The sequence below is a fragment of the Ptiloglossa arizonensis genome, chromosome 2 (genome assembly GCF_051014685.1).
Source record: "Ptiloglossa arizonensis isolate GNS036 chromosome 2, iyPtiAriz1_principal, whole genome shotgun sequence".
In the NCBI taxonomy this organism is placed as follows: Eukaryota; Metazoa; Arthropoda; class Insecta; order Hymenoptera; family Colletidae; genus Ptiloglossa; species Ptiloglossa arizonensis.
Genome location: NC_135049.1, coordinates 27528064 through 27555068, shown reverse-complemented (window position 1 = coordinate 27555068; position 27005 = coordinate 27528064). Strand labels below are relative to the sequence as shown.

Sequence of the window (27005 nt, the reverse complement as noted above, 5' to 3'; positions counted from 1 at the left end):
TAAAATAATTAGATTATCTGCCAGAATAATTCTATCGTCGGCGAGTCATCGACGAACCGAGGGTTCGAGACTTTGGTTAACATCGAATCTTACCTAGAGGATCGTGGTAGATGCTTGAGAGAATACTTATACTAGATTGTTCGATAAGTTTTACTGAACGATAAAACTGTTACAAAGTGTCTCGACCGACTCGATCATTTTTTCATCTCCCTTGATTTTTCGAAAATCGGGAAAAATGACGGAGAAAAGTATTGTTTGTTTCGAAGGAGCGAATATCGTGACGAACGACTCATTTTTCCTCTAGGATATAGTTTCTGAGATTTCGAGGTCGTTATTTTTCAACCAGACCTTGTATTTTTATTATCGTGGAATAATTATCGAGAATAATTCGATCAACTATGACAAGGCGATCTTTGTGAGACCTTGAGAAGATAATAATAACGTTTTTACAGACTAAGAGTTTTATAAAATAATTTACGTTTTTGTAGACTGAAAACTTTATAAAGTAATCAACGTTTTTGTAGACGAAATAAATGAATGATATAACTTTTCCGATCTCTGTAACAAATTGACCGAGTGTCGATTTTAATCATTGTAACAAACTGTGACGATGTAATTATAAAGCTATGTAAATAAAGAACACAGAATAGGTGACCTTCTTTGTTAACATTGACTTTTCAAGTTGGTATTTCTCGGTATAATTTATCAAAAAAAATTTGGTTACACCCAAAATGAAGAAAAGCAGAGGACAATTAGTGGTCGACGCAGCAATATACGTGTATACAATCACTTTGTAGCTTCGATCGTCTACCTGTTCGCTACCTGCTCCATTTTCGAAGAAACCGGGGGTCCCAATTTACGGGTAAACAATTTCAATATTGATTACCTCGATCGCGACGATGACTCGTTATTCGATTGGTTTCGAATTAAGGAACGATATGGCCCGACATACGATTGTACGTATGTATATTTTAAACATTTCTAACTTCGTTCAAGTGTCTTCCATTAATAACGAATAGGAACATAATTATATTCCAAAACGAATGAAAGTCAATAAGAGAGAAATTTAAATAAAATCTACGTCCGAGTTAAAATTGTTGGAAAATTATTTAATATTGTATTCTGGTCTCTCGTTTTTATTCGTTCACGTTTTATCAAATATTTGTCTTCTCTCAATTGGTAACGTGCATTCAATTGTGACTATTTTAATCGGTATGCAATCATGATTTTGTTCACGACCGATAATCAATTTATCTGGCGTTTCGATCTGAGAAACTCGAGCAGCTTATCGTTGGTTCGTGTTCGGTAAATACCTACGAAAAATAACTAATGCGCTATTCGCCCATCGTACGCTACGGTGTTCCCTTTTGGACGAAACATTTCCAGGATAGCACGTGTTATCGGTTATACCTTAAAAAGTTCCACGATCGGGACGATGATCGCGAGACTCGAGGCATTATCAGGTAGCACGATCTTCGAAAACAAGGCAACCCACAGAGGACAGGCGGTACGACGGTTTTGAGCAATCGACACAATAAACATTTGATATCGACCACTATATCGACATTGAGGGTAATAATTGTTCGAGAGATACGCTGTCATATCACGAAATACAATTCAGATTGGCAGCGGTTGTTTCGCTTATTTGATCTTGCGAATCGTTTCAAGGGAAACCGTTCACACGTTCCATTTATCGTTGATGCTGCAATTAAATTTCCCGCGCGCGCGTATCGTACGCCTACCCGACGATTCGAGATCCATCTCGAGTAAAATCGCGAGATCGTAATACTCCGCGCTCCGTTTACCTTTACTTTTTCAACGATAACGTCGCAAACTTCGTTCACGCGTTCGACAATACTCTTTAAAGAAATTTCGAATTTCCGAATTCTTCGTATTTCGAATTTTTCGAATTTTCGACGTATCGATATTCACGAAACTCCGCGTGTTTCGAAATTTTGCAATTACATCGAAGAACCTTTTAATGTACGAAAACATTTTCAAAATTCCACATTGATTCAAAAGTTTGCAATCTTTAAATATCCGATTTTCGAAATAGCAACTTTTCAACGTGATCGAATTTTCGATATATCGAATGTTCAACGTACGAAACTTGCCACGTTGAAAATTTGTAATGTGAGAAATTTTCGAAATAACAACTTTTCAATACGATTGATTTTCACCGCATTAAATTTTCAGAATTTAAAATTTGCTTATTCTTACCACTCGAATGTTGCGGGAGACATTTTCGAATATCGGATTTCAATTTTAAACGTCAAACGTAATATTTTCTTGTATTACGCTCGCTCGTGAATAATACAACTCGAATGTTGGGAATTGAATGTTGTAACAGGACTTCCTGTAACCTCAAACGTCTCGAGAACAAGCGGTTTCCTATACTTGTATTTCCTCGTCCATACTATCGATGATTTTAAATCGTTTTAAATATAGACCACCATTTCAACTTTACTTTCCTTGTCCGACGCATTAATTTCCAATTTTAGAATGTCAACACGGAGATCATCGATCCCGAATATAAATTCCTGTAAATAACCTCGAGTTACACCCCGATGTTACTCGATATTTCTAATTCTTGAATTTTTACTTATCAATGATGACCCAGTTTTATATTATATTTCTGTATCGTAAGAAACTACTTGAAATGCGAACCATCGAAACGAAGTAATGTTGCGATTAAAATCGAACTATTTCTTTTTCGCGTGTAACACAAACATTACGAAGGATGAAAATTGTCGCGAACGCCGAGCAAAGAATGACAATAAATAGTACAATACGGACGAAACTAACCTAAGATAAAATTGCTCAAAAACAATTCCCGCTACGGAACGATGAATAATGACAAAACTGAGGTGAAACTAGATAGAAATTGCTCAATTTCTCTAGTTCGCGAACTTCGAATCTAACGAATCACCGACAAAAACTGGAACTAGCAAAAAAGAGGCACGAGACGAGAGTTGTACGGTACCACCGTAGTAAATCACGGTGCGAAGGACACGCAGGTTTCACTGACCGTTCGACAGAAGCGGTTCATTTTTTCTCTATCCAATTTCACGTCCTAATGACGTAGAACTCGGGGTGTAAAAAGACGTCGAACACTTACTTGATCTGATTTCGTGTACGAGAAAAAAAACTTGCTCCCATATAAATCGTTGATTCCCCGTACGCTCGCGAGTATTAACGTCAGTACGCAGTTTCAGACAATATCGTCCTTCAACGCGGAGAATTTTTCGTTCGATCAACAGACTTTCCCTTCCCTGCGATACTCGCGATCGATCAACTCAGCAACGATTGCGAGGCTGCCGAACAGGATTATTTCTCGCGAGAACTTCGTCGAGAAACTCATGATCGCGTCAGCTGACAGATCGACGTCACAAAGTATCGATTAAGTCGATATTTTAGTCCTGATCGATTTTTAACCGGCCGTTTCAGAACGGATGCGCGACATTCGATTATTTCAAGATATAGGTTAAACGTACTTCCTCGATTACGTATGTACACAGCTGGGTTCCGAAATTGCACATAGGGATGACAATGAAATATTGTATTGTTTTTGGAAAATAATGAATATAAATATTTCTACAAAAAATAAATATCGTCACGATGAATTACGGTTATCGATACTGTCTTCTTTCCAATGTGTTTGTTTACATTGAAGTTCCGCAAGAGTCGTCAAGACTCTGGAATTCTATTATAATACTGTCCAAAATGATTAAACGAATATATCTTTTGTGAAGTACTCGGCGAGTATGTTCGACAAGTTGGCAACAAGGTGAAAATGAATTTAAGAAAATTTGTTACCTGTTTGCTGACTAAAGTTTACTCCCGGAAAAGAAAAATAAATAACAACGAAGTACGCTGTTTACTGTGAAGCGTCGGTACATTCCGTGACTGTTAAAGGAGTTCGATTACGGAAATCGAAAATCGAAACTTTGTCGTCGTATTAATCTGTATCGAATGAACACGAAATAAAGTGGAATTTTCTCGCGAATCGATCAGAAATTAAATTAATTTTTTCTACGTTAGATTTAGCCTAGTGCTGTTATCACGTTTACCAAGTGTTACGTAAACATGAATAATCTATGATTTATTTACAAAACAAGCATGATCTGTAAGCCACTACCCGCTTCAATATTACTTTCTGATTAACTCTAACGTTTAATAAAATTCACTAATACACTACCGTATAAATAATTGAACCAGAAGTAGATTTTCAAAGTAACCCTAGCAACATTTACTAAAACATTAATTACAATCCACCATCGAACAGTATTAAACAGAATCGATATACATTTGTTATATTTAAAAAAATATTGATACATATCTGATACTTCTACGAAACTTTAATACATATTATATCCGATACTTTGCGAAAGTATTGGTAACTATTCGATGCTTCCTCGAAAGTATCAATTACATCCATCTATAGATTAAAGGTTCGAGTCCTAGGAGAGCAAAACATTGTGCTGTAATATCTTAGCTTTGTAAACCACACAATTACCTACTTTAATTTGAAAAATTGTTCTCGTCGGTACAATTGCTCCTGATCGATTAAATTTCGTTTTACAATTTTGATACATTATCAATAGTATCGATGCTACACGACATCGTACGGTAGCGGAATCGATCGAGTATTCGTTACAAAATACTGATATCGAAAATTGATACCAAACGTCTAAGATTTCGATACATTTCGATACTTCCTATAAAGTACTTTAATATCGAACTGCTTGAGTATCATCGATACGTAATCGTATCGCTCCTATCACTGGTAAACAGTAAACGAACAGAGGAGTTGAAGTATCAAAACACCGTACATGGGAAACGTAAACAAAGCAAGAGGGTTAAGGATGGAACAATGTCACTCACCGTGCTCGACGTAAATCCTAGATTGTCGTGCGACATCCCAGCGGGTCAATTCTGTACACAATGAGGTAATATTCACCTGGACTTCCAAGTCGGCGTCGTATAAAATACAAAAGAGTCACGGACGCAAAGCAAGGTTAAGGCTCAATTGAGAACGCGAAGTAGCGAAAGATACGGAAAATGGTCAACCGGTTCTCGTTCAGTTTGTTGTGATACGATGCATTATATTCTGTTGCGACAGGTACGGCAGCCGCAACTCGACTGATCATGGTTCGCGCCAAGTATTGTTTATATAGCATCGTGGCACACACGGCACACCGCACTCTTGCCATTTCGTTTGCTGGTCACTCACGGCGTGATTCGGATGCGACGATGCGGCTCGACTACCTTACGAAGCCTACTCAAGATTGGTATCTAAGACAAGCCGGTTTACTATAGAAACACTTTACCTTTCGTAATTCCCCACTCGACAGGACGAACAACAGTGTACCACCGCGAGAATCGCGCCCCGGTTGCCGCCAATTTTCCTATCGAATCGAAACTCGATTTCCCGAACCGGGAACAGCGACACGAGTGGTAAGCACGAAACCTATTACGAATTATGTACGTACTAATATTTCGAACAAAGAGAGTTTCCTTTCACAATGCACTGATTCAATTTAATGTTCTTTCTTTCTTGGAAAATTTTCTATTGACTGCCGGTAACGTCGAGGACAATTTCAAGAAAATTTAGATTTAACCTTAGATTTAATATTCCTAATCTCGTTTCAAGGTACAAGAAATTTTTAGAAGTGGAGTATGAGGCATTCCTTTAGGTGTTTTGATAACAATGTTGTACAATAAAAAGACTGATTGTGTAATTACATTGCATCACTAATTTCGTGTTTAGATAACGAGATCGTTTGATATTATATTGGATTTCTCGTAATGGAAGCATCTTTTTAATCGAGTCGGCACACTTCGTTAAAAAATAAAGGAAGGCGACAATTTTTATAAATATCAAAAGGTATTTTTGTCAATATTAAAAATGAGGTATGACAAATTGTAATATTGGAAACCTCTGAATTAGAGATTGAGATTCGAATTATACATTAGAGAGAAAAAAATGGGAGCACACTTCAATCGAGTGAAAAATGTTAGATGTAAATAGTATATAAGTGTCAAAAATGTATAATAAACTGAAATCGTTTTTCATTATACGTATTGTTTTTTGAAGTAATGGAATGATAAGAATTAATAAAATTTGTACAAAGCCCCAAGTAATCCCAATAGATGCCAATCAATTACTCTATTCATTCTTATTTCCGAGTAAGCTACTGTACAAATGTAGAACGCAAGATGCGAGAAGAAGAACGGTGAAACTTCTACTAGATCCGGGTAGTCATTTCCTTTAATCTTGTCGTCGAATGTTGCGTACATTTCTGCAAGAATCTATTCAATATGTTTTTCTTCCCCCAATCCCTATTAGACTTCTCTTTTCTGTAACACTTTCATTGGCGAATTTAACGTTATTCATTGGCACGTAAAAATTATAAAAAGCTGTGGTATAAATCAATCTTTCAATTTCACACCTAACCTACGCGATTTTTAGAAATAAAATAAAATAGAGTTCTCAGAATCTTTTCGCAATCAGATATAATTCGCCAAGGCGGTAGAATAACACAAATTGCAAATCGCTGACATTATCAATAATCCAAGATGATAATCGTCAAAACGAGAGACAAGAAAATACAATTTCATTAAGGAAGATTTTGAATATAATCTTTACGAAAAAGAGGAAAACAAAAAAGGCTGTCCAAAGTATCAATGAAATGATAAAGTTGATTTTTTGGAGCGAGACAAAATTTTTGCAAAATAATTTTACACTCTTCGTGTGAAAAAAATATTAAATATATAAATATACGTACTAATAACTTCATCTAAAGTTGCACGTTTCTGTTTGAAATTTTATCAGGATTCAGTACCACGTGAATCCCCCCTCCCCATGTTTTTTCTTCATCTACTTCCTTTGCGCAGTCTCCGTCTCTTCCTTTTCTTCTCCTTTTACCGTCCTTATTTATATCTCGATTCATCTTTGTATCTCTTCTCATTAAATGCTCAAACATTAACGTAATTTCCACTCGAAAGGATTTTCCAGTTTCGAAAAATTTGAGGTCTTCGGTATCTTCGAACTTTGTTAAGACATTTATATGAACAAGAAATGACTCGTTGCGTTTCGAACACCTCACCAAATCAACGCCATATGTGTTGGCTCCTCAAGGCCATTAAAGGGTAAATTCCATTATATTGCCTGATGACTCTGTCATTGTATCTCTCGTTTCTTCGCTCCTTTGTGAATGTTGCAAACTGATGAAAGAATAATGAACAATCTACTAAGCAAAAAAAAAATATTAATATTAACTGATATTATCATGTTATAATGATCATTTATTTGACTTTGACGTAATAATTACACTATAATTCCAGTGCATTTTATAAAGCACATACCTATCACAGAAAGTTAATAACTGCATGGTTACTGTATACGATTATCGTGGAATATTTACAACGATTAGCATTACGTCGATAGAAAGCGATATCATTGTTTAGGTAATGTCACGGGAATTTTCCTGGCTTTCTGAACTTTCCGACGACGACATTCTACGCCTTTAGATTCCGATCATGGTAATATGCAATTTTCGGTTTGCATCACACTTTATCAGAACAGAAAACGATCAAATAAAAGCAACAAAATTTACCGTAGCAGCAGTCAACTTTTTCAATTATTGATTTGTTATTATAATAATATGATAATTACCGGGCATTGTAATTTGTTTTAGTAAATACGTCTTCTAAAAAGTACAATATCCATAAACGTTCTACATACATATGCATATTTATATTACTAATACTCTTCTTGTGTAATAATTACTGTTAATAGATCATGTTATATATATCATGTATATATCATGTTATGTGTATATATATACCTGTATATATATATAATATGTATAATATAGAGCATTTTACAAATAGTTGTACGTAATTACTTATATACATACATAGATAACTGAAGGTGAAAACATATATGAATGACATCACGGGATTTCCCTTTCTTTCCAAGTTACTTCAGCTACAGTATGCTACAGATTCGTCTTAGATTCCAATCTCAGATAGTTTATAAGATTTGCAAGCGCAATTTGACAGTTTATAATATTGCGAATTTAGATCAGACAAGGTGTCTACTACATAAAATTGAATTCGATTATAAAGTATCGATTAAGATATTTAAATATATCATAATAAGTAACTGAAAAAAACATTATGAAGATTGGAACCCTTGTTGTAACAAGACATTTGATTTTTACAAATTATATTAAAATGAATCTTCTTGTTCTATGAAATGAATCTTCTTGCTAAATGAATCTAATAGCTGCTCTGTCCAATCTACAAAAAATATTTACAGTATTTTCAGTGGGCTAAAATGAAATGAAAAACATGTTGTCAATTAGATAAAATTCAATCTATTTATATAATCTTGTAATTTTGCATTCAATTTACAATTATTTGATCAATAAACGATTACAAAGCATGTATTAAAAATTTATATTTAATTTGAAATATTTATTGTTTTTATTATTGTTACCATTTGATTAAAAATGTTTAATTTATTTAATTATGAAAATTACTTAAATTACCATTTTTTCCATACGAAAAGTCTTACTAGAATTCTAATAAAAATGTATTACAAGATAATAAATTAACTCTGATGAGCAGTGTAATACCTTTAATGGTTTTGTACAATGATCAAGTAATCTCTTGAGGAATGTGTATACAGTAATACCAAATAAATATGTATTTCGACGTATCATCCGTATTATGTTCTATTTTTATCATAAAGTTTTTTGTTGTTCATTTTCAGGTCTTTGTTCCTTTCTATGTCACTAGTAAGTATTGTGCAGTCTTAACCATTTTCCTAAGATTTACATTAAAAATATATATTTAAATATTGAAACATAAACACAAGCACAAAAAAATAGAAATTAACTATGCATCTAAATATATACTTATATAAATACAAGAATGATTTAATAATCGATGTATAAAATATAAATTGATTGAATTAATGATGCATAAATATCGTGGATTACAATTGTGTAGACATTTTTGTGGAGGTTTCATACGTGTAATCATTAAATAAAAAAAGTGCGATGTATAAAATTTTTAAATCAGACCTTCCTCTTTTTTGTGCAACTGCAACAGTACTTTATCACAAAGTTTAAGGATACATATAAAAATTTTGTCAAATTTCCTGCTAGTCAAAAATATGTTTAAGTAAATGATTAATTTTTAAATTCTATGTCGCTATCCACTTCGTTGTTTGTTATTCCATTACTCGTTCTTGCATTCTTCGCTGTAGACAATGATAAGGATTTATTGTGATCCAAACCTAACGTCATCTTAAGTAACTTCAGTACACTCTTTCTGTCCGTGCTTTCATTCTCTGCAAACAGATTTTATTTTCAACAATTAAATTAAATTACAAAAGAAACAAAGACACCTACCTTCATTACGAGTAATTTGTTGTTCAAGTTGCAATTTATCTTTAGCTATTTCGTACATGCCTTCTTCTATAGTACCTTCGCTTAATAATCTAATTATAGTAACTGGTCTGAAATCGATTAATATTTTATCATAAATAAATCGAACAATTCTTACATTTAGATTCTAATTGCATACCTTTTTTGACCTACTCTATGACATCGATCCTCTGCCTGTTTATCATTGTATGGATTGAAATCAATATCATGAATTATAACGGTATCCGCGGTTGTTAAATTGATCCCTAAACCTCCAGCTTTTGTGGATAATAAAAATATGAATATATTTTCATCTTCCGTATACTGATTTATCAAAAACTGCCTATCCGTTACCGGTGTACTTCCATCCAATCTATATTCATAAGTTCACATAAGGTTCACATAAAATACTTAAAAATTAGCATAACTTAAAATTATAAAATGCTGTCAATTAATAAAACATAAAACATGAAACAAACCTTGAATATGTTTTTCCTCTAATTGTTAGATATTCTTCTAAGATATCCAATACCATTGTAAATTGACTGAAGATCAGTACTCTATGACCATCCTCTTGTAGCTTTGGTAATAAATCGTCCAATATTTTTAATTTGCCAGCTTCAGGAATGAGTTCTTGTTGTAAACCTAGACCAGCTAAAGTCTTGTACGTTCTTGTCAGTTGGTTTATTTGATAATCCGACATCCAGTGTAAATCCTCGAATATGTAATCCGCATTTTTTTGTTTATATCCTTGTTCTTTCGCTAGCCTGTCTGATATTAACTGACATAAAATTGCAAACAATCATAATTCTGTAAGACAAAATTTAACTCTTTTGTTAAATAAATATGTATAAACTGAATTTACTTTTAACTTGGATTCGTTATAATAATCTCGTGCTAAAAGTGGATGATTGGCTAACTTCCTCAACTGCATCATCATTCCGACACCATTAACTTCGCTGCTTTGATCGGCTTCAGCTGAGAACTTGGCGACCAAATTTGTGTACAATTTTTGTTGTTTTTCCGTCATTGGACACATTATCACACGATCACTTTTTTCAGGCAAATCTCGGAGAACCTCAATCTTCAACCGACGTAGCACAAACGGTCTCATAATTTGTTTTGCATCTTTGACTTGTTCCTGCTCAAATAGGGGCTGTTCACCATTTTTTTTAATTGCTGGTACCTTCTAAAATTTGACACATTAATCTATGTAAAACATCATACTCTTTATAAATAATGCTATGGTCATTGAACTATTTAATACATACAGGATTTTTTGAAAATAAACTCTTTAAGTCGGCTTGTTTGCCAGCAAATATTGAAGGCATCACGAATGTTAAGAGTGACATCAATTCCAATAAGTTATTTTGTAGAGGAGTACCCGTTAACAGAATTCGATATTTAGCCTACACAATAATCATAATATATTGTTGTTATTTAACCACACCAACGAATTGTTATTTAAATAAAGAATTAGTGTATTTAAATTACTGTATTTAAATAAAGAAACAAATACCTACATTGATTCTAATAAGATTTTCGTATCTAATGGTGCTCATATTCTTCAGCATGTGAGCTTCATCAAAAACAACATAATGTATCGGCATAACACGAAATAATCTCCGCTCTTCCGGTGTACTGCTAACTAAGTTATATGTAGTTAACAAAATGTCCACGTCGTCTAGATCACCGTTTCGCCATCCTAGTCTCATCTCTTTTCTTTCTTCCTGAGAACCATAGTATCGTACAACCTTCAAGCCAGGTGACCATCTTTCTAACTCGTTATTCCAATTCTCTATATAAGTTAAAGATGCATTATAAACAGAAAAATGAAAATCAAAGAAATTTACAATATCTATTTACCCATTGTTGAACTGGGAACAACAATCAAATGTGGTCCATCTTTTTCATCTTTGAGGCCAGCCTCTTTCAAATATGTAAGAAAAGCTATTACTTGTATAGTTTTCCCTAAACCCATTTCGTCTGCAAGTATGCCATTCACATTTTGCGCGTGCATCACAGCTAGCCAATTCAAGCCAACCATTTGGTATGGAGCTAATGTTAGATTTGGTGATAATCCCTTTGGCTGTTTTGTGATGGCTGATGCTCCTGCAGCTACAGCCCTTTCAATATTCGTAGATAAACGGAGACACTTCTTCATGAGAGTTCCTACTGCATTTCTCGTAGCTAGTAATTCCTGTTTTATTCGAGCAACGTTATTAAATTTAATCCTTTACTTCCAGAAGGCGTACATATACGCACTACGAAAGTTATTCATTTGCGAATCGCATATATGTACGCTCATACATGTTAACCATTATTTCTGAAAGATATATAGATATAGGCCTAATAGATTTCGTTAAAAATGTCATTTATCTTTCTCAATGAACTAATATACTATACTGACATACTGATACATGTTGCATATTTACGTGTAGTAATAATTGAAATAAATGAATATCGCGAAATGTGTCGATGTTTCAATATTTTCAATAAAACAATTCAGTTTTAGTTTCATCTCAGCGATCGACGCGCGACTATCGTCCCGCACACAGCGGACAGCTTTCAGTTGAATCACATCACAGCTAAAGGGTTAATATTGGTTACTGGTAGATAATAAAAATACATGTATGATTCTATTACTTACTTGAGCTGAATTTAACAGCTCTGTATCCAAATGTTTATAATTTTGAAACTTTTGAACTAAGTCTCTCCAATTTTGAAATGGCCTTGCTTCCATAATAGCATTTGCCTTCTTCTGAGAACATTGAGACATTAAAAGTAATTCAGATGCAAGAGAATTCTGCATGAATTCCAAAACTGCCTTTTTATCTCCAGTAAGCTCATTGGATATTTCTATGTCTGAATCATCATCACTACAAATATCACAAAGAAACAGTTAAAATTATAGAGACTTATCAAGTTATTACATATTTACCTATCAAATACTCTATCTTTAAAATTTGCTTCGTCTGAATCAATATCTATATCCTCTTCATTGTTCAATTTTCTTCTTTTTTTCTTACTGCTTTTAGAAGAATTTTTGAAGGTCCTTTTCCTATTCCTGGAGACGTCATCACCATCATCACTGTTCCAATTGGGATTACTACGAACTTCCTGCTTGTATACAAAGATATATATATTGTCTTTTCAATAACTCTAAGAACTCAGTGCACAATTGATTGATGCTACCTTGTCTTTGTCAACTGAAGAACCTGTATTTTTAGTTGGGCTACCTGCATCACTGTCGCTGTCTTCAATTACATTTACTGGCTTACGTCGGAACTGAATCTCAGAACTTGTCAGATTACTGTCATCATCCGCTAAAAAGTACAATTCATATTTGTAATCATATTACACAACAATCATTAATAATACTATTATTTTTAACCAAAACAAAATGAATATTGTTCTTTTATTACAACATTGATATTCAATTAGAAATATAAAGTTTGAAAATCTCTTTGTCGGAAAAATGTAACGATCACGTAAGAATCTATTCTCGATAAAACAACAACAAAAGATGGACACTGGTCGTATCGACCTACAAATTGAAAATCGAAAGTAATGAGAGACTTACACATGTTTAACGGTTTCAGTTGTTTCTTTTGGAATCGAAATTGTCGTAAGTTTGCTGAAAGAGTTGGGCTGCTTGCATCTGTTTTCGGTGAATTCGAATCCGACATCTCGTTAAACGAATGAGAGACGCTGGCGAAAACACATTTTTGTAAAGGTAGCTTTTAAAACTCGTTTGACAGGTGTATTCGGAAAAGCTCCGAACTAGGGGGAAGATGCAAATCCAACAGGTTAATATAGTTACCTATTTAATAGTTCTTTTGGAATACCTGGGAGTTGTAGACTATTAGTAATTTTAAAGTCATTTAAAGCAGTTCTTTCATTTTTCAACAATTATTAACAAAAATAAAAATATAATACAACCTTATTACTCTTGGAGTAGTTGTTACTTATAAAATTATACTTACAAGATTTTCTAATCACATGTCAGTTGTGCATTTTGAAACGACGATCATTCGAACTATAATTACTCGATGATATGTATTATACCGCGTGAAAGGAAAGTTACCAAGTTCCGTTACCAACGGCTGCACCAACCAAGGCCTGTGCTTCTGTACAACAGTTATTCTGGTGTTACAAACGATGGTAACTTTTCTCTTGAATGAAACGAATTAATATTGCCGGAGACATATTTCTAGTTGTCATACGGATTAATAATCTACGAAAAAATATTAATTATCCATTAATAAAATAATATCTTTATGTTACTATTAAAATAAAAGTATTATAAATTAAAAAGTTACAGACATCATAATATAGTATTTCCATACACGCGCGCCAAACAGAAACTTTTCATGTGATTTCACCCATAAGATTTCGTATTTGATTCATTCACAGTTACGTCAAAATCAACAGAATGCGTCATGTAGTCAATTATTGAGTGAAATTCTCCCATGTCATTTGTTAAAATTGTCATACAATTAATTTATTTGTATCTTAATTAGAATCTGTTCGAAACATTAGCGTTATGAATTGATAGATTACAGAATTAAGGAACAATAAATTAATATAAGATGATACTATACACGTTAATCGGAGGTTATATGTTGACATCAATAATACTTTTCAAATATCCGACGTTATTGCACAAAAAGAAGAAAGTAAAATTTACATGTCAGCACATTAGCCATAGGGGAGGTTTGTTTCATAATTCTTTATGATTGGATGATTATATTTTATGTATATGTAAGTGACACATTTAAATGTACATTAAATTATTTTTTTAAGGAGCAGGAGAGGGCTTTGAAAATACAATGTACGCATTCAAACGGTTAGTTATAGTTTTTTCAAAGTCTCAAGATCCTAAAACAATGAATTATAGCAATGTTTAAAGAAATAATTATTTTTTATTCTTTGTTGTAATTGCTATATTATAAATGTAATTATTGTTCTAGAGCTGTCGCAATTGGAACAGAAATGTTGGAATTAGACTGTCACCTTACAAAAGATGGAGAAGTAGTTGTATCTCATGATCAAAATCTTTTACGCAGTACAGGTACAAATAAGAATATTTCAGAATTGAATTACAAAGATTTGCCTCTCTTAAAACTACGCCTTCCAATTGATTTTGATCCAGGTAATTATAAATTATATTTCTCAAAATATATTACTGAATAAAATTATTTAAAAACTAAAGTTCAACAGATAAAGAATACATTGGACCAGAAAAGGAGGAAGAAAGACATTTTGCTTTATTGAAAGAAGTATTTGAGGCATTTCCCAATATGCCAATTAATATAGATATTAAAATAAATGATGACCAACTTATATCAAAGGTGTCTGACCTAATAAAACAATTCAATCGAGAGGAATATACAGTATGGGGAAATTTTAGTAATGAGATAACAAAAAAATGTTATGAAACGGTAACTAATTAGTATTTTAAATAATTTAAAAATTTATATCATTACAATTAAATAACAAAAGTAATGTTGTTTTTTTATACAGAATCCAAATGTAAATTTATTATTTTCTATCCGACGTGTAACCATGTTAATAATTCTCATGTATACTGGCTTATTACCATTTGTACCTCTGAAGGAAACACATCTGGAAATATTTCTACCTTCCATTTATTTACGGTACCTTGAGCACATTACTTAATACACACTTAAATAAAATTAATAATTATCACACTACTATAGGCGCATGGAAGATTTAACTTCAACATTTGTACCTTTAAAAAAGATGTTTGTACGCACTATTAGTGTATTGCTAATGAGGCCTTGCTTATTCAACCACCTAAAAGCTCGTGGAATACATGTAAGCCAATATAATAATCACAAATTTGCTATTTTATCTTGTGAGCACATTATTTTAGATAAAATAATATTTTTAATGACAGGAATATTTTAGAATATTAAGAAAGCATTTAATTGAGGTATTCAAATCTGTTGAAATATATGTTTATAGGTTTATTTTTGGGTCTTGAATAAAGAGGAGGAATTTCAAAAAGCCTTCGATCTTGGAGCAACAGGTGTAATGACAGACTATCCTACAAAATTGAAACTATTTTTGAAAGATCATTCATTTGAATGAAACATAAATATTGAATTCTGGAAAACAAAATTGATATATACTAAATACGTTAAGAATTTATTTTTTACCAAAATCCACTATCCAATTTTTATTTCTAAGACATGAAAAATGAGAAAGAATCAGAATAGTTTATTTAAAAAATTGCACACATAATATGAAGAGAAAGTGAAACTTATTTTTACTATTCTGTCTAATTAAAACAATTATTAATTTCGGAATTTCTGATAAAACATTAAGTAAGAAGTATAATACTTATCAGATATATCAAACAAAATGTATGGATGGTGCCACGCTTCAAGAAAATATTAGAAAGTTCGAAATTTACGTATGTTATCATGTATTATCAGTATTATTAATATTATTGTAATTTTATACATTTTATAATGAACGAAATGCAGTTCAATGTCAGTAATAATAACTACTACTAAATACTACACATAGAGTATAATTATGAAATACTAAGTCATTTAATTAAAATTTATTGCAACACATTCTTCGATATAAAAATTTATAAAACAGATTCATAAACAGATAGTATTTTTTAAAGTAAAACGGTAGCGAATTATTTTTTCATATTCATTATAAAATTTTAATACTATATTGAGTATAATAATAAACACAATTAACATGTATTGAGCTAAAATAGTTATAAAATCTAAACTGAATTACAGCAGTTAATTTATTACAATTAAATTTTATGTTACATAATTTGATCTGAAAAATATTTTCTTACATTTAAGTATATTTTTTTTTAGACCATCTACAACAGCCTCATAGAATTTCAATATTAATCTATTGCTTATTTAAATTTTGAATTTCTTTTTATTGTTTAAATAGTCTTTAATAATGTTGCAAAAAAATACCTATTAAAGTACAATTTGCAAATTAAAAAAAGTTTCTACAAATAGGTGTAAAATTATACATTTTGTACAATTTTATGGTAAGATTATTAAGAACATGTCTTACGTGTAACTCGTATGGAGACAAGTTTACGTTATGTACAAATACATGTACCTTTATAATGATATATAAAAATAAACTTCAATATGTTCATAAGCTACAATGTTTCTATACCTTAAGCTGTAAAATTGCTTCTACAATATTAAAGATTTTTATATTTACATTTACTTATACTTTTTATGTTTCATATTAAACTGATGCTAATGTAAAAATATTGTATAAGAAATGTTTTTCATTTATAAATACTAATGTGAAAAAAATTTCTTTTGTACTTTTTTTCAGTACTTGTAATGAAAAGTCAAACTCATATGTAATGTACTTCCTTAAGACTGATTGCACTTATGATAAATGACCTTTTTTGGTTGTTCAGTAGAATCATCAGTTGGCATTTGCATATAAAAAAATACTTTGCCTTTACAGTAAACGCAATGTTCCTTAGAAGGATGAGAACTATGGAAATGTTTGTTAATAGAAATATGGTTTCCATCGATGTCCATATTACATATATCACAGTGCACTTGGATTGATCGGAATCTTGAATGCACTACATCCACAACAACTCGATCAGTGTACTCATTGTCATTTTGGTTGGTAGGTTCATCTTGAGAAGACATTTTATTTCTGTAACAAATAATAAGCTATTATCACAAAACAATATTATTCACAGATTAACACTTTGGAACAATTACAACATTTGATATGAAGTTTTTTCACATGTTACACAGAGGTCAAGATTTAAAGAAGAGCCAGCCAAGAATTGAGTATTTTTTGCAATATCATAAAAAAATTAATCTATTTGTTTTATCATGTAACTCTAAAAAATAACTTATGTGACGATTATGAATTATATTTGAATTGTGAAATAAAAAATAAAGAATAATGGTTTAAAAGAACAAATAGAGGTTAGAAAATCATATCGTGTACATGATTCCTACTTACATTAAACTTCTTGTTAATTATAGCAATAAACTGTTTCATTCAAACTAAAATTTTTGTTTCATATAATCAGATGAAATGAATCACACAAATTCTTTGTAACTAATTAATATCTTTTATCAGTTATATTCTTAAAAGAATAAATCTTACAACACAAGTATGAATAAGATTATCTCTATTTAACAATTTTATTTCTTGTTTAAGTCTTCTTCATACCTCAAGTATTAATAAAAAAATTAAATGCAAAGCTAATTAAAAATTATCATGTATTTCCTTACAGTCAAGTAATTACATTAGATTTATTTAAACCTGAAGTGGATTGTAATATAATTATACATATTTATATCGGTTTTATTTTGAAGTGAAGTCCTATAAGAGAGAATACTAAGCACTTGAGATCCTGTACGAGATAATAGAAGCAACGCAGTCCTTCTGGATCACGTGATTGATTTACATCCAACAAAGAACCAGTCTTTGAGGTTGTAAATGATATATGTTCATCTCCAATTACAATCTCTAACTCTTGACGTCCAACTCGATCTGGTTGTGGCCACAAAGAATCATCTTCCTGCATAATTTCAGAATCTTGAATAATCCTTTTTAGTTCCTCCATAACGCACTGATGAACATATGCCTCTTTCCGAATCATAGTATCGTTTTTATAATTCGAATTGTTTGCGTATCGTAATTTACCGTCTGGTCTGAATTCGAACTCGAGAAATTCATGACCAAATTTCCCTTTGTGACCGACATAGTAGCGTATATAAAAGTCCGTTGACATCGTAAACACAAACTCAACGTAACTTTCGGTTAAATTTGATGGTATTTCAACGATTACGAACTCACCTAAAAAAACAAACATGTGACTTTTAATTCGAAATACTGAAGTTGCTTAAAATATCAAGAGGTTATTTACGTACCTTAAGCTTCTAGTTTCTTTTTTGTATAAATTCCAATCTCTTTTCTTCTTACGCACCTCCTTCACGACTTCAATAAATGTTTAAACAAGTATATGCAAATTACCTGTAGAAGCACTCACTTTGTATAGTAAGTATTGTTATGCACAACAAAATACAAACATCGCGTCAAGCTATGATTATACTAATCATCGGCCATATTTGAACATTAAGGCAGTTTATATGTGATTACGTTTTAGTGGTCACATCTAACGAATGATATAATGTGAAAAAAATCTCCTTTTACATTTACTTGATTGACATTTTTAAATTATGAATTTAGTAATTATTTCTTTGATTCTTAAGATTGCTTCCTTTATTTTCAAAATTAAAACTTTGTACAAAATTATCGATGTGTAAAAAAAAGAATTACACAGAATTGTGCGTAAAATAAAAATATTAATTTAACAATAAAAGTTAAATAAAACGTATTTTAACATGAAAAATATTAGAACGTCTTATGTCGTTGTATTTTTAACAATTACGATATTGAAAATTAAAGTGACGTTGTAAGATGCAATTGCACTGTAAAGCACCTTAAACCCGAATTTTGAACGAACTTTGTCACACTTGTCGCGGATCAGATAAGACATCGTCCAGTGGTCATCCGGTGACACCTGAATTGTCAATTTGTGTGCCACGCAATTGCCTCTTCTGTCTCGAATTAATAGATCTGATTTAACCGTATAATCAAAAAAAGCCTCACAATTTTTTTGTACGCCTTTCACAATGAGAACTATTAACGACGAATGTAATGCAGGTGACACGCGCGAATGTTAAAATTACCACGTAAACGAGTGAAATGTTTATAGTGTTTACTTTGATGTATGTACCAAGGTAGTAAGCTGAAGGATGAAATTATTCTCCTCGACGAGTTCACGTAACTTAAGCTCTTCATAGCAAAAGTTCGGCCGAAGGATTACTTATTAAAGACGAACAAAGCTCACATGGATGAAAGACTGAATCAATTGCCACCTTGGGTGTGGACTAATTCTACTACTTTACCGCCAATCTATAAGATGGTATGGGAAGCAGTGCGAGAAGACAAGGTTAGATCAAATAGAATGCAAACAGAGCTGCTCGTCGATACCAACAAAGTCTTTCCCTTGTTGCTCACTAGTAAACTTTCTACGGAAGTTCTTGGTCACATATGGAACTTGGCAAATCAAAAGTATGCTGGCCAACTCACAGAGCAAGAATTGTACGTTGTTCTTGCTCTTGTCTCTGCAGCACAGGCTTCTTATACTTTTAACAGCCTAGATATATTACATTTTCTTCCATTTCCGCCTACTCCATACTTAAATATTGAATGTTTAATGAATTTACATCCTGTTGCACAATTAAATTGTGCAACTAGATTTCAAAGCCTTAATGACAACCCCGAAGTCAACTTTCTTGGTCCAGATGGAAGATATTCTTCAGAAATGAAGGGAAAGACAAAATTGCTTCAACACGGAATCATATCTTCGGATTTAAATATGCAAATGACAAACAATGTACCTGGGAAAGTTTCGTGTTTTGATAATAAATCTCATGCCTCTTCTACTGCTGTGTGGGATTTAAATAATGTATTTAAAGATGGAAGACAAACAAATCGCACTCAGTTAGATTTTAAGCATTCATCTGCATCAGATTCGTGTGATGATTTTTCTGAATTTCAAAGCGCTCCAATTCCTAACATTCCTAGTGTTCCCATTTGGGACACAAAACAGGGCTCAGCTATTGGCAGTAGACTTGCAAACCACAATTTAGGTGTTAAAAAACCTATGGAAAAGTCAAAGAAGAATAACATTAATGCTAAATCTGCACATGGTGCTATTCAAACACGGGTTACATCTGCACTTTTAAATGCATCACCTCAAAGTAAAGATCAGCCTACAGTGGATTGTTCACCAGACATATTTCCTAAATGTACAATAAAGAATCAATCTAAAACAGTAATACTTAAGGATACAGTGATAAGAAACAATGATCCGCCCAAGGACCATAGTGAAAATGTAAAAGATCATACAAACACAGAAATTATGAATTTAACCAATGATAAAGATGTTTTGAACAAAGTAGAATGGTCAGATAAGGTACTATAGTATTAATAAAGCATGTTATTTATAAATATTTCCTAGTCCTAGTTTTTAATATCAGATATTATTTAGATTTCAACAGGAACATTGCAACCTACTCAGCAGGATCTTATGAGTCTCCAACTTGTTGAGGATAAATATAGTGCCTTGCGCGCATTGGTTCAAGAAACAACTGTAACAACAGAACCAGATTTAAATGCAAGTTATAATAATCAATCAACTGACGAGTTTGGAGAATTTGTATCTGCAGAACAGCCTGTTATTGGCACTCGTGTTGCAAATACTTTGGACACTGACATACTTACAAATTTTGAGTTTAAATCTAGCAACACCAACACGAATACAGTAGATTTCAATCTTATGCCTGAAATTTCTGAATCATTCGACAATCTTAAACTTGAAGATACTGTAGAAGAGCGCTCATTAGAAACAGGTAAATAATATAATTATTCATACTATTTATTTTTGTTCATTTTATTACAAACAGTATCATAATAATGTTTCATTTTAAGGAAAAGTTCTTCAAAAGGAAGACGCCATATCAATTAATAGTATAGAATTCGTAAATGGTGCACCAAATGCACTGACTCGATCAGGATCTGTGCCTAGTTTAGATCTTAAGTCTTTCTTACCTACAAATGTGGAAGATGAGCAAATAATAGATACCACACATCAGGTTGTTAAATTTTTCTTTTACATATAAATTCAAGAATAGATTGTATATTATATTTACTGTATTACACAGAATAATGATAGACCAAAATAAAAGACAATATATATTTGTGTTCACAGACCGAATATTGGGAATGGAAGCAATACATGGAAAGCTGTGTATTATTGTTACAAGTAGCTGCAAATATATTTACAAGTATTAATTCAGAACTTGTGTTGCACGAAGTATTAAATTCAGCACAAGGATATAATTTCCTTTGCAGTAAGTAACATTAAAAACTCTATTCGTTCATTGTATTTTTTGTTTAAATATTATTAATTTCTTAAAAAAATTTAGCAGATAATTATTTTGTACTGTTTCTTTTTAGATTTAGCTGAAGTCGCAGCTGTTTGTAGACGTGTTAATTTTTCGTATAAAGAAATGGATATTAATATAATAGGATTTGATGAATTGCTAATGGATATTGACCGGATTTGGGCAGAAATGGAGCCATTTTATGCAAATATACCGGTAAAAAACAACACTATTATGTAATCCCTTATAAACACTTTACTTTTAAACAAGTTTTTTTTATGAAAAATTAAGAATGTAATGGCTGTAGTAACATGTATATATTGGTAACAAAATTGTGCCTCTAAAACTCTTATTAAGAAATTCTTAACAACTCTTTTTATGGTTTCTTATAAAATATTCCAGATTGTTACGGAACTACCAGCTTGGCCTTTGCATCAAGGAGAAGCCATTTGTTGTTCACTTTGTTTAACGGTTATCACTAGTGGCAGGGTAGTATATAATGAAAATAATTATCACGTTACTTGTGCTAATTTATGGCTTAATTGTGTAAACAGTCATTTGCCGATGATGCGGCATCCGTCTTTCTATTCTCATTCAAACATATGTCCAGGTAACAATCATATTTGATACTGATCTGTATAAGAAAACAGCTTACGTTCATAAATTTTTAATGTACACACATTAACTTATTACACAAAGGATTTGTAGGAAACAGAACAGACTAACTTTACATGTAATTATTAATTAGAAAATCAAACATTGACATTTTTAAATATTTATCACGTAACAAAACCATGGAATTAAAAGAAATGGAGCATGTGTATGATATAGGAGAATGGATTCCATGTAAATTGTATATATTCTTTAAATTTGAAAATTTTCAAGATATTACTGACTAGTCCGTTCAAAAATATTGTACAGACAGTGAAAAGGCTAGAGGGAAATATTAATAGGCTATAGTCCATTTGAATAGGGTGAAAATAAAATTGTGAAAAAATCTTACTAAATCTTAAGTATAGACAAAAAGGTTGAAGGGGATATAAGAGAATTCTTAAACCTGAACAAAAGTTCATATCAATCAAATTGAAGTAATATTTTCGAGAAAATCTTATAAATTCATAGTGAATTTCAAACGTGAGATAAAAACTAAAATATTATTCTATTATATGATATTACAATAAAATATAGTAGTCTTCTTACATTTACAAGTTCAAAATTATCGTTGACTTGTATCGCGCGGTCTATATACTATTCCTCTGCTTTTCATCTCTCTTATAACTCCTGCTGGTAATCGCCCTGATACTGATATTGCGTATACACCCTTGCAAAATCGATCTAAAGAAAAACAAACGAATCTCGGTTATTCTAACAAATGTTTATAACTAGCAAGGGAATTCTATCCTTCGTTTCATCTTAGTTTAAAGAACCATAAAACAATGGAAAATAATATGTAAAAATTATTGCAAAATATACACAAAATTAAAACATGTTAAGATAAAATCTTGTGTACGCACATGAGCATGTTCCTTAATAATTATACATATTGTCATACATATTAGTAAAAGTTCTGTATAAATGTATAATAGTATTTAACATAAAGAATCTCAGAGGCAAACGAACTTATTAAATTGCAAATATACATGCTGCATTGTTTTGTATTAAATGCATTATTTGTATCAAAATATTGGCTTCAAAACTTGTACAGAGTGCTGCCTTTAAATACACTTACAAATGTAATGCATAACGTGATTCACATTGTTGTCATTTGCACTGCCAAAAATAAGAATTAAAGAAAAGAGAAATTCACTTATTCGGTACTCGAAAAAATGTTATAAAATTTTGAATGTCAAAATAATGTTGGACAGAGGGTAACAGTTTATATTATGATTTACTATAAGATAATGTAACTGTTATAATTTTGTAAAGGTATACAAGAATAAAGTAACAATATTTCTCTTGCTTAATCTTAACTTACTGTATACAGATATAAATTTGTTACTTACTTATTCTTTGCCATTTGCAAACCCAACTGTCCTCAGGGCTCATTGCAGCAATCATACTAAAAATAACATATAAACAATGATTTAAAAAATTAGCAGTTACAATAAATTACTGAATGAAATTTTTTTTAATCCTTAATAACTCACCCATCGAAGTTGGAACTTGTACAATCGAAAACATTATCCTTATTATTTTTCATTCGCAAGAATTCATCGCAATTATCACAACCATCAAATTCAAATTGATCGAACGTCTATGATAAGATTACATGTTTTATTTATTTAATGTTATATCGAACTAATGATAAAGGATTAGAAGTTTGTAAATAATATACCTTAATCAAAGAGCATACCAAACAAGCCCTTAGTCCACGTAAGTCTTTAGGAACTGTTTCCATTGACATGATTAATATCTGACCGACAATGTGTTTTTTATTTCATTTATTAGAATATGTATTCCTTTAAACTGATTACTTATAGATCCGTTTCAATGTATATTGGTATTAAATACCCGAACGGCTTGAAAAATAACCCCAATACGTAATCAATTAAACACAATACAGGGTGTAAATGTTGACAGAACATACAACTATATATGTTTACATCTGTTTAAAGTCACATTCTCATCACTAATAATTGAACATTATACCAAATTTCAACTAAAATAACTCAAACATACAATGACCGCCATCTGTAGGCTATGAACAATAAACAATTCTCGTATGGTTTTAATACCATTAAATTTCAAATAACGCAGGGATCCTCAACTTTTTCTTTCCAAAAATGGACTCAATTTGCCAATTTTGTTCTATACCGGTACAAAATTAAAACAAATTAGAAATAATTTAACACAAATATTCTTTTCTTTTCCGTTCTTTCTTGGTGCAAATTTAAGTTCGGTTGCTACATGTAATTCATCAGTGACATCAGTATCGCCAACGATGATGATAAAAAAAAACCTATGTTTGACAAACAATGATAAATATTACATTTCTTTTTAACATCAAAATTTATTTATCAATTTATCACAATTTAATTTGATCATTTAAGGACTTATATATTCCTAAACTTTTAAAATGTCTTATTTAAAGGAAATATAAAATGCATATATATACTTATATTAGGTTCTAATTGATGAAATTAAAATAGTTTAAAGTTTACAATTTTGATATTTTAATTCTCTAATTCTTATAGAAACTAGTAAAAAATTTCAGTTATTTTTTGTTATATTTTAAAACGAAGACTTCAGAACTAGACAAGTGTGATGAAGCATTGAACGCGGGAAAAATTGGGGTGTGTATTTTAACGTTCGTGAAGTGGATGTGGACAAGGATGGTTTCATCTGAAGTTGTACATTAGAAATATTTAAATATTTAATCCGAAGACAGCATAATTTGAAAACAAATAATAGTTTACCTATTAATTGCTTATTGTTGCAATATTTTCTTCGTATATTTTCATTGACTCGCGTCTCTAACGGCCGCTATCATGAAACCTGGAGGTGGTACAAAGATTTCTACCGCCAAAACTGCTGCCTCTGAGGTTAGTAATATAACGTGTTTTTTTTTATTAAATTCTATTTACTTCAATCTTTATGGAAAGCCAAAATTATTGCTTGTACCTTAATTGTATTAAAATCATTGCATTTTACAAAATTTTTTAATTGATTTACACAATGTAAAATACTGTAATTCAAGAAATTATTCCAAATATTTCTTTTTTATTAAAGAACTATTACGTTTTGATACCTGGTTTTTATGACCCTAATTAATGCTTCAAGTTGTATATCATTCATTATTCTAATATCAATTTATTCTGTACGACATGTTATATTTACAACATTACTATACTTAATTTATTTGTTTCTAATTGTACTTATGAGATCATAGATTAGTACAACATAATTAATTGCATTTAAAGGCTTTGAAGAGTATCATATATCTTTTTACTCTTTTACTGAAACAGGATAAGGTCAGAAAGTCTTTGCACGTTTTGCAGCCAGCAGCCACTGACAAAGAAAATTTAGTTGGTGGTGGGAGAATGCTCAGATCTGCTCTGTCAGCAAAAGAAACAATTAAACCGTAAGTAATTTTTGTGATTTACTAGTAATTCTATTTCTTAAGTGTGATATGCAAGATAATTTTTATGATTTAGCGAAATAATTGATAAATCAAAACACGATGGTCCAAAACGCAAAAAAATAACACTTAAGGATAAAGGTGTACAAACTGCAAGGGGGGAGAAGATTAAGATCGAAGTTGAAGATTTAACATCAGATGGTACGTTTGTTACAAATAATATCACAGAGAACTTATTTTTCATTAAATAAATGACAAAGTACAAGTAGTTGTGTAATTATTACTTTGAAGATATCTATTGTATATTCACAACAGCAGGACCTAGCGAAAACTATTGGGAAGTATTAGCTGAAAGACGGCGGATAGCACTAGACGATGCTTTAGAAGAAAATAAAGAACTGTCCGATCGTGTTGAAAAATTAGAAGAAGAGAACTGCATATATAAAGAAATGTTAGATGAATCAAGAGCACTTGTTGAAGTTTTACAGGTATTATTAATAGTTTTCTTTGCAATTTTTAAATTATTCTTTGTATTTAAATGGGATATTTGTTGCAGGAAATGATTGGAGAAGACAGAAATGATATAAATAATTCTCTAGAAGATAGTACCCTTTAATTTAAAGTTTTGTCATTCAGTACCAAATGGTGCCTTATGATTCAAGATATAGGGATGAGTATCTCCATATCGGAGATAATATAATGCCTCCGTCTTTGATACGACGTGTAGCATAATAAAAAGTCTGAGTAAAACTTCAATGAACTGAAAATGTTAAAGCTTCTATATTACTTTCTGTTACATTTAGTCATTCAAGGTTACGTGTATGCGTAAACGAATCATTTATAATTTTCTACTTATTCAACGTAAGACTATGGTCGTGATTACAAACACGTTTACCTCGTAGAGTACTAGTTATAAACGTATATATTGTATAATTTTGATAACAACTAATAAATGAGTTTTCTAAAAAAGACTATGATTTCAGTTCTTTATATCTCAACATCTTTCACTTCGTTCAGTAAATTCCTACCCACGTGTTGAGTCCTCCTAATTTTTATCTATAATAAAATTTTATCATACTTTGTTTCCAGATAATGTTTACGACGAGGAGTAATGGTACCAATGGAGAAATTGCTAGTATCACGTATTTATTTCACAAATCTTTGGCATAGAAGACCTTGAGTTCCATTGAAAAACATCAACGCTAACATCGGTTTTGGCAACGACTAACGGTGTTTCGTTAATACACCAGTCACAACACTGCGTGTTCGAGGAAGCCATTATCTACTGCATCATCGTTTCGGTGAAAAGTTATAAAAGTTCGGAAGGCTGCCAGGAAGTCGTGCGTAAATTGTTGCTGGACGCGCTGCTAAATGCGGGACGCGCAAAAGCGAACTTTATTATTCACTATTCTTGAACGAGGACTTTCGCCTCGAGTGTTTTCTCTTTCCCATCTCGTTCAAAGGATGTGT

General features: G+C 31.5%; 7 protein-coding genes and 1 long non-coding RNA gene across 14 annotated transcripts in view; 4 read left to right on the top strand and 4 right to left on the bottom strand.

Moving 5' to 3' along the window:
* The window catches only part of LOC143143751 (proton-coupled amino acid transporter-like protein acs), a 38825-nt gene extending 33665 nt beyond the window's left edge, over positions 1 to 5160 (bottom strand). Inside the window, exon 1 of the mRNA XM_076305394.1 lies at positions 4885 to 5160. Coding sequence (XP_076161509.1) covers positions 4885 to 4920 — 36 coding nt within the window. The 5' untranslated portion in view covers positions 4921 to 5160. The remainder of the gene's footprint in view (positions 1 to 4884) is intronic.
* Positions 4967 to 5786, top strand: LOC143143754 (uncharacterized). The gene is made up of 2 exons (XR_012991236.1): positions 4967 to 5457; positions 5654 to 5786. It is a non-coding gene; the product is annotated as an uncharacterized LOC143143754 (long non-coding RNA).
* Positions 5787 to 8487: 2701 nt separating this feature from the next.
* Etl1 (SWI/SNF-related, matrix-associated actin-dependent regulator of chromatin, subfamily a, containing DEAD/H box 1) lies at positions 8488 to 13441 on the bottom strand. 2 transcript variants are annotated; one of them, XM_076327321.1, is made up of 13 exons: positions 13427 to 13441; positions 13024 to 13288; positions 12636 to 12766; positions 12382 to 12563; positions 12091 to 12319; positions 11307 to 11640; positions 10964 to 11238; positions 10712 to 10849; positions 10306 to 10629; positions 9920 to 10221; positions 9601 to 9813; positions 9426 to 9532; positions 8488 to 9364 (listed from the first exon to the last, which is right to left on the bottom strand). In XM_076327321.1, exons 2-13 carry the CDS (start codon positions 13127 to 13129, stop codon positions 9204 to 9206), a joined length of 2502 nt encoding a protein of 833 aa, XP_076183436.1. In that variant the 5' UTR covers positions 13130 to 13288; positions 13427 to 13441; the 3' UTR covers positions 8488 to 9203. The 2 variants fall into 2 exon arrangements, with proteins under 2 accessions (XP_076183436.1, XP_076183437.1); XM_076327322.1 differs by lacking the exon at positions 13427 to 13441 and having other exon boundaries at positions 8489 to 9364; positions 12382 to 12560.
* Positions 13442 to 13871: 430 nt separating this feature from the next.
* On the top strand, positions 13872 to 17408 carry LOC143155064 (lysophospholipase D GDPD1). Of its 2 annotated transcripts, XM_076327324.1 has the most exons (9): positions 13872 to 14156; positions 14247 to 14289; positions 14414 to 14595; positions 14664 to 14884; positions 14967 to 15100; positions 15164 to 15281; positions 15432 to 15882; positions 16938 to 17108; positions 17185 to 17408. In XM_076327324.1, the coding sequence occupies exons 1-7, from the start codon at positions 14033 to 14035 to the stop codon at positions 15555 to 15557; spliced, it is 948 nt and encodes a 315-aa protein (XP_076183439.1). In that variant the 5' UTR covers positions 13872 to 14032; the 3' UTR covers positions 15558 to 15882; positions 16938 to 17108; positions 17185 to 17408. The 2 variants fall into 2 exon arrangements, with proteins under 2 accessions (XP_076183439.1, XP_076183440.1); XM_076327325.1 differs by lacking the exon at positions 15432 to 15882.
* On the bottom strand, positions 16525 to 24333 carry Spt4 (Transcription elongation factor subunit spt4). Of its 4 annotated transcripts, XM_076327327.1 has the most exons (5): positions 23793 to 24330; positions 23605 to 23711; positions 23461 to 23516; positions 22658 to 22792; positions 20812 to 22091 (listed from the first exon to the last, which is right to left on the bottom strand). In XM_076327327.1, the coding sequence occupies exons 1-4, from the start codon at positions 23859 to 23861 to the stop codon at positions 22674 to 22676; spliced, it is 351 nt and encodes a 116-aa protein (XP_076183442.1). In that variant the 5' UTR covers positions 23862 to 24330; the 3' UTR covers positions 20812 to 22091; positions 22658 to 22673. The 4 variants fall into 4 exon arrangements, with proteins under 4 accessions (XP_076183446.1, XP_076183445.1, XP_076183443.1 ...); XM_076327328.1 differs by having other exon boundaries at positions 20801 to 22792; positions 23793 to 24333; XM_076327331.1 differs by lacking the exons at positions 20812 to 22091; positions 23461 to 23516; positions 23605 to 23711; positions 23793 to 24330 and adding an exon at positions 16525 to 17138 and having other exon boundaries at positions 22658 to 22967.
* Mago (mago, exon junction complex subunit) lies at positions 17746 to 18577 on the bottom strand. Its single transcript, XM_076327326.1, has 2 exons — positions 18374 to 18577; positions 17746 to 18299 (listed from the first exon to the last, which is right to left on the bottom strand). The coding sequence occupies exon 2, from the start codon at positions 18232 to 18234 to the stop codon at positions 17794 to 17796; it is 441 nt and encodes a 146-aa protein (XP_076183441.1). The 5' UTR covers positions 18235 to 18299; positions 18374 to 18577; the 3' UTR covers positions 17746 to 17793.
* On the top strand, positions 18930 to 23499 carry LOC143155063 (uncharacterized). The gene is made up of 6 exons (XM_076327323.1): positions 18930 to 20487; positions 20563 to 20923; positions 21003 to 21166; positions 21283 to 21424; positions 21531 to 21673; positions 21860 to 23499. The coding sequence occupies exons 1-6, from the start codon at positions 19357 to 19359 to the stop codon at positions 22082 to 22084; spliced, it is 2166 nt and encodes a 721-aa protein (XP_076183438.1). The 5' UTR covers positions 18930 to 19356; the 3' UTR covers positions 22085 to 23499.
* Positions 24334 to 24664: 331 nt separating the features above from the next.
* Positions 24665 to 26569, top strand: Geminin (geminin DNA replication inhibitor). Of its 2 annotated transcripts, XM_076327313.1 has the most exons (5): positions 24674 to 24999; positions 25423 to 25538; positions 25612 to 25736; positions 25851 to 26023; positions 26092 to 26569. In XM_076327313.1, exons 1-5 carry the CDS (start codon positions 24946 to 24948, stop codon positions 26149 to 26151), a joined length of 528 nt encoding a protein of 175 aa, XP_076183428.1. In that variant the 5' UTR covers positions 24674 to 24945; the 3' UTR covers positions 26152 to 26569. The 2 variants fall into 2 exon arrangements, with proteins under 2 accessions (XP_076183427.1, XP_076183428.1); XM_076327312.1 differs by having other exon boundaries at positions 24665 to 24999; positions 25851 to 26569.
* The last annotated feature ends 436 nt before the right edge of the window (positions 26570 to 27005 follow it).